Source organism: Rosa chinensis, chromosome 5 (assembly GCF_002994745.2).
Source record: "Rosa chinensis cultivar Old Blush chromosome 5, RchiOBHm-V2, whole genome shotgun sequence".
Taxonomy (NCBI): Eukaryota; Viridiplantae; Streptophyta; class Magnoliopsida; order Rosales; family Rosaceae; genus Rosa; species Rosa chinensis.
Window position 1 is genome coordinate 21853463 of NC_037092.1, and position 7143 is coordinate 21860605.

At 35.9% G+C, this 7143-nt stretch overlaps 1 protein-coding gene across 1 annotated transcript; it reads right to left on the minus strand.

Moving 5' to 3' along the window:
• Positions 1–4209: 4209 nt before the first annotated feature.
• Positions 4210–6027, minus strand: LOC112166085 (gibberellin 2-beta-dioxygenase 1). Its single transcript, XM_024302847.2, has 3 exons — positions 5492–6027; positions 5024–5378; positions 4210–4838 (listed from the first exon to the last, which is right to left on the minus strand). Exons 1-3 carry the CDS (start codon positions 5896–5898, stop codon positions 4587–4589), a joined length of 1014 nt encoding a protein of 337 aa, XP_024158615.1. The 5' UTR covers positions 5899–6027; the 3' UTR covers positions 4210–4586.
• Between the last annotated feature and the right edge of the window lie 1116 nt (positions 6028–7143).

Below are 7143 nucleotides of genomic sequence, written 5' to 3' on the forward strand. Positions count from 1 at the left end.
CAATAATTGGGTGTAAATTGAAAAGAAATAATAGGTGGGTTTTTTCTATTAGATCTTTTAGAAATTGGGTGTAAAATGAAATGCCCCTTAATTGTACGATTATCTTTCCTTGTACAACTTTGATTCTATGTCTTGTAATCCTCTATATAAAGAGGCCCCTATAATCAATGAAAGCACGACTCAATTCTCTCTCAATTTCAGTTTTCCTTAAACAGTTTTAGAACCTTTTTTTTTTTTTTAAAAGAAAAGAAAGAAAAAGCTTCCATTTATTTTCGATCATGTGTTAAATCATTTGCAGATATACAACATCAAGGGATTCCGGGGTCCCAAATATGTGCTATACATTTACAGCACGTTTACTTACTTGGAAGGAAAGGGAATGATTACGGGGTAAAAACATTCCTGCGTTTACTAACACATAAAGGAATCGGAATGATTCTGGGTAAAAGAAGTCCTGCATTTACTAACACATGAAGGAATCAGAATGAATGTACGTAGATCCCCTCTCGTTATCAGGAATCGATTCCTGAATACTCAAGAATTCGATTACGAAGGGGGGAGATGGGTTTAGGAATCATTCATCCGGAATCAATACCGATTCATTTCTTCTCCCATTCCACTTGTCTCCGATTCATGATTATTCTCCATTCCAAGTAAGTAAACGTGCCATTAGGATAGACTCGCAGATTTCACACAAATGAGTGTCTTAATTGTTGCGAAATTTACAAGTTCATCCATTGTTAATTGCGGATCAGGAAATTAAAAGGGGATTTTCTTTGCAACCGTTTTCCTTCCATCTTCCTGCATAAACAATTCCAGAAATGACATACAGGGGGATACTTTGCTTTGTGATCCATGGCAACTTCTCGATCAATTTCTGTTTAATCAATACGACGACTTTGTAACTTGGATTTGCTCCTTCATATATGATTGCTCCTTAACATATCAATTATTATTAGGACCATAGTGGAAAGTACGTAGAAAGTGAATTTAACTAGAAACAGAGAAGCTTTCTCAACAGGTCTATATTTGTTGATGCCTATTGAGATTCACTGATTCAGCCAGGGTCTGTGTCACAACTTTGTAGTTCCAAAAGTTGCTTTACAATACTCGCATATACAGCTACCACTGAGAGACTCATCAAGGTTCAGTTTCCAGATCTCATTCTATGTCTCTGTTCATTTGCAAAGTGACTGTTTCCAACTTTCCATAGATCCAACGTGCATGTCATTTTTCTACCCATGACACGTCTTTGCTCTACTAGCAGGATGGGACTAAGGCTGAACATTCTGGAATGGCCCTCTTCCAGTTTCAATTATTAGTGATGGTGATCAATGATCATAAGGACTCGAGAATAGGACTCGCAACAAATTCATTGTATCTTTTCTCACTATCTAAATGCCTAGGGTCCATCTATAAAATTGATGAGCAAACTACTAAAGATCGTCAAAATGTATTTACTAAAACCATAACAAACATAGTTAATTAGTAAAATAAACGACGGGTGTTAAAGGAAAAATGTGCGTATTTGTTTTTCATTGATTTTCTTTTCTTCTTTAATTTTTGGTTTGGAAAATAAATAAATAATCTGACTAAAAAATAAGGAAAAAATGAGCAAATTTACCCATGTGTGAGCATGTGTGAAAATGCTAGTCTATAGAATACAAAAAAGTCTATCTTCTAAAGTACACGTATTTTAACGAATTTTTTAAAAGTATAAAATTAGATTGATTTTTCTCTGATGTCCAAAAGAGACAAGTTGGATTGTTTTTTAAGAAACATTAGCTTGTTTTTATTTTTATATAATACCCTTTAGGGAGCTTCTATTCATACCTCTAAAATTAGCCTTTAAACCTCTCTACTTGATAGACCTCCAACTTACTTTTACATATAATCAATATGCTATCTACACCTCCCTAATTTTCCCACAATACCCTTCATCCAATAAAATCAATAAAAGCCTTATTATTTTTTTTTTAATACATGTATTCTAAATGTGTGTTGCTAAATGAACCCAAACAAACATCTTAACACACCTAGCAAATTTTTTTATTATCATTCATTTCCAACTTGATAGATATCCAGTGTCCTCTCCTATTAATTTTTCTAAACCCTATATTCAAAACCTCTAACATTACCCAGCGTCCTCTCCTACATTGAGAGACACCCATGTTTTATATTTCACATGGTTTCAACAAATCATTGAACTTCCATTGGCGATTATCATCTTTTGGAGCATTGGTGTTCAATAGGGTTGCAAAAAAATTTGGTTTTGTGAGATTGAGATTCTCTATTGCAACATACCTGGTAGGAAATTAAAGCAAAGCCATGCATCTTTGTTGTCTTTATTTCATATGAACTTATACATGTCAAGAAGAAAAGGTCAATTAAAGGTCCAATTGATCCAAAGAAAGTAACTGACCATAGTAGCATGACCTATAATTGCAGAGATATATGTTAAGGATGAGAGATTACCCAAGAAACATCATCTCAATCTACAAGGTCAAGAACGAAGTAAGTGACGTCTTCAATAGATTTTGATCTATATTTTAGGATTTATAGTGGAGGAGAAGGTTTTTTCCAAGTTGAAGACAACGTATTGTTCGTGGAGGTAAGAAGAGACTTTTTTTTCCTCTCTTTTTTGTGTCTTTATTGGTTATTTGATATGAGTTGACAAAGTTAACTATCACTTGGAAAAAGAGAGAGGTCTAAGTGCCAAATTTGGAGGTATGAATAGAAACTCCCTACCCTTTAAATCTAAACTGTCCAAAGCTGTGTCGATACATTAATTTCGTTGTCTTCTAGATTCTAGATCGTAAATTAAGTCATTTTATCGGGTACCAATTTTCAAATCTAGCTATCAATATATTGGATCTTAATTCTCTTTTCTGATTAAAGAGGAGATTTCATTAATTTAAGAGCCAGAACGACATATACAATAATTTCTTATACTTACCCCCTACATCAGTGGCCAAGTAATTTAGAAATAACCAGTATCACTTACTAGAACATTGAAGCTCACTTATCCAGTGAGCCTACAAGGCTATGACTAGTCTTCTAACACAAAATTTAAATTAAATGAGAATCCCTTCTCCAGTGCACTCAATTGTGGTGTTCAGAATTCTCTCTAACTAAGTGTAACAATACTGCATAAAATATAGACGAAAGGCTAACAAAGCCGTAATTAAAGCCAAGACTTAGCCCAAGTTGGCTGACCCGCTCTCCATGAGGCCCAAAGACCCCATCCCTCCCCCAAAGAGAGCAATCCACCCCAATAGGCCCAAGAAGGCTTTGTATCTGGCATTGACCAAATAGCGCCACCAAGCACGCTGCAGAGGCCTCCAAACGATGATTGCACGACAAGGTCTTCCAACGGCTTGCACCCGCACCACCCAACCTTGATCTGCTTCTCTAAACCATTGAAGCTAGAAGGCAAACCAAAGAACCCGCCCCAAGTCCAGCCATGTAGCATCATCGGTTGATAACCTTCATCAACGCCATCGTAGATCCACGCCGCACGAGCATAAGATCTGATCCATCCATGGTGCGCCTTTAGGGACACCATGTACATGGAATTCAGACCAAAATGTTGTCGTTGGAGCTATCTGGCCTAGAAACATTACTTGGAGAGCTTGAGACGTTGTCTTCCTTCATAGAAGATACGTCGTTACTAGTGGACAACCAAAGCAATAGCCAAAAATAGACATCGCAATGGGGGAGATGGACGGAGGCTGAATCCGTTACCTCCTCTTAAGTGAGAAAGAGGTCGACTGCTAGGAAATCGTCGCAGAATCATCTCTCTTTTCATTTTAGATCATAAATACTTACTGTAGACATAGATTGATTGTCGACTTTGTACACTTTCAATCTTTCATAGGCACTGAATTGATATTGTAAAAATTCACTTGTCTTTCAAATCTAAGATTTGAGACCACTTTAAGATTTAAGATTTCATACATAATCCAGACTCGGTTTGAAACTTTGAATATTGTTCATATCTTAAACTCATCTCAATTGAATGGTTCATAATATGCTCCTACTTGAGATGTAGGGATCAATAAATAATTAGCACTCTATACTTGTTGGCTATGAAAAACATAACAATTAGACCAATACCTAAATGGTCGTGAATTACTTAATTTGTTTGCACCTGACGACCCATGATTTGTAATTGAGCTCTATTATTAGACAGAAGAAGAAAGAGAGTGATGGAGTAAGACAATAACTTGTACCAAATAAGTTAGAGAAAAGAGTACAATGATTCATTTTACATCATAGAAAGCATTATCATTGACAGTTGTAGATGAAGATGAAGTAAATGAACAAATATCCCTGTGGGGACAGATGGATGATCAGCAATCCACCTCTTCTCTGATAGATTTTCCAGTCGGTTCGAACCTCAACGATATTTCCTTAAAAGAAATATGTAATTATCATAATTTCTACAAGCAAGGTAAACCCTAGTTACATGATGAAAAAACTTAATTGATAGTCTTAACCTATATTCCTGAGTATAATCAAGAACCCCAAGTTCAAGTACAAGAAAGGACTTTGATTTTTTTTTTTTTTGTATATATTATTTTTATTTAAGAGGCTTCAATTCTCTCAAAGTGTCCTAGCCTATTGTCAGCCAATCTTGAGTGGTAGCAGATCGTTTTGTATTCGAACCATGTGAACTCTTTGTACATGCTCTGTTCCTCTTCTTTCATTACAGATGGCAATGGAGCTATCTTTTCAGTCAAGGGTGATCCCCCAAAGAAAATCATTGAAACCCTTGATTTTGACCCATTTGCTAAAACCCTGTGCCTCACACTTTGAAACCTCCCATTTGTCAAAACCTGCAAGACCCAATAATTAAATCCCCATTAGATGGACGATAGCTAGTTACAGAATGCAAAAAAGAACAAAACCCAGTTCACGTTTTCACTGTTTCTTATCCATAGCAATAGGGAACTGATAGAGAAAGTAAGAATCTTTTTCTCTGCAGAAAAGTTAGAATCTTATTGGAACAGAGTAGCTGTACCTTTAGAGAATCACCAACATTGATGAAGAAGGAGTACTGGTCTGGAGGCACTGAAATCCAAGTTCCATCTCCCAAAATTTGGAGGCCAGAGGTGTTGTTGGATCTTAGTATGGAAATGATTTGAGGGTCTGTGTGCTCTCCAAATCCAACCACATTTCTGTCACTATGTTCACTCAAGCCTTGAAGCTCTGGGCATGGTGGGTAGTGATTGAGCCTGAATAAAGAGTCACTCTGTTCATCCAACAAAAACTTACTGAACACATTCCTTGGCCCAATATTCAATCCTTCAGCCATCAGGTCAAGAATCTCACAAGCCATATTCCTCACAGCTTGTATGTAATCATTCAGAGCAGAACTGCAATTTAAAACAGAGCAAAAATCAAAACACGTTATAAAGAAAACAGGAAAAAAAAAAAAAAAGAAGGCCAACACAATTATTGAATTGACGAATTTCGAGTTCTAACATACCAAAACTCATCTGGGTTTGTTCCATAAACTGATTTGAATCTGTCAGAGTTGGCTTCTGTATTGGCTTTGAGAAGGAGGTACTCAACCCACCCCACATCACCATTTCTCCCAATATGCTTGCTGCCATATCCAAATGGATCAGCAGGCCCTGCTTTTTCTTTCTCAGAATCTGGCAAGGAGAAGAATTTGATGGCTTCAGATTCCAATCTGTTAATGAAATCCATGGGAACACCATGGTTGATGACTTTGAAGAATCCAAACTCCTCACAAGCCTTGACAATGAGTTGTTTGGAGTCTGGTTTGGACAGGTCTATGAGAGGGATTCCAGAGGAGGATGACTTGGAGAGCTTGAGGCTTCTGCTATAACTAGAGCAGTATTCAGTAGCTGGTTTAGACAAAAGCACCATGTTGGAGGAAAGATGAGAATGAATTGTAGAGATGAATATTGAAATATTGAAAATACGAAGGAAGTTGATATGGCTTGAGAGTAGTGTAGAGAGGTACTTTGAGTTTGAGGCAGTGTGTTTTGGGGTTTTGGTTCTTGGCTATTTATAGGAGGAACAGAGAGGGAAGGGCCTTGGAATGTTCATTTAATAAACCCCCCCTAGAAGAAAATTCATATTAAAATTATGGGGCTTTCTTTTTCCTTGTTAATATCGAAAAGTCTATATTATATATTTCTTTGGTCAAATGTATATTATATGTCTTTGGACTTTCAGTGTTCATTAATATGTTGTGGAAATTTGAGTCTATAATATAATAATAATATATGAGTTCACTGTTATTTTACTCCCTAACCCAACTTGAATGGTGACTGTGCCCATTACACCATTTAAATGAAAGCAGTCCAGTCATGACCTCCCCAAGGGATGTAATGAGTAATGAGTATTAGTTCCACTGAATTGAACTTCTTTTTTTTTGGGAAAATAGAAATTTCATTAATAAAGAAAAAGGGCTTTATGAACAGAGTAAGGAGATCCCTCACCTAAGAGACCAGTTCTGAAGGACAAGTGAATATAACGGTCTGAAAATAAATACACAATTTTAATTTATTATAATTTCATATTTTAAATTTAATACAAGTGATTGAGATGTATTTGTCTCTAATAATCCCTAAAAATTGTCTCTTTAGTAAACAAAAATATAAGTGAGAGTGACTTAAACAATAATATTGAATCTATGGGTCTTGCTAAATGAACCCAACAAATATCTAAGTATACTCAGCAGTAAAAAATAATTATCTAATTTCCACTTTTAACCCTATAATTGTACCTAGCAATCTTCATATCCCTTCCCCACACACTCTCTATCAAATTTCTCCAACCTTCAATATTTGATCCCTCCTAATTAACTAGTAATAATGAAGATGCCAAACAAATTGGCCTCCATAACAATCTACTTTATGAAAAAAAGTATGAGACCAGTCCAAATTGTGTTTGATCACTTTGATAATGGGCGTGCAAATCGTCGTGGTTCGTCTCCATATCCTATAAGAGTATAAGTGAAAGCTTAATCCCATGAATCAAAAGAAAACAATCTCCAAATACAAATACAAATTAGATTGCACAGAAACCCCAAATACAAATTAGATTGTAATAGAAATGGAAAATCTTGAACCTTATAATCTCATTGAAGGTATTGAACATTCAACT

Coding starts and splice junctions, on each gene's coding strand:
- LOC112166085 (XM_024302847.2), bottom strand. CDS start 5,898: ATGGTGCTTTTGTCTAAACCAGCTACTGAATACTGCTCTAGTTATAGC. Junction 5,379..5,491: donor ACAAACCCAGATGAGTTTTG/GTATGTTAGAAC, acceptor TTTAAATTGCAG/TTCTGCTCTGAATGATTACA. Junction 4,839..5,023: donor ATGTTGGTGATTCTCTAAAG/GTACAGCTACTC, acceptor TGGGTCTTGCAG/GTTTTGACAAATGGGAGGTT.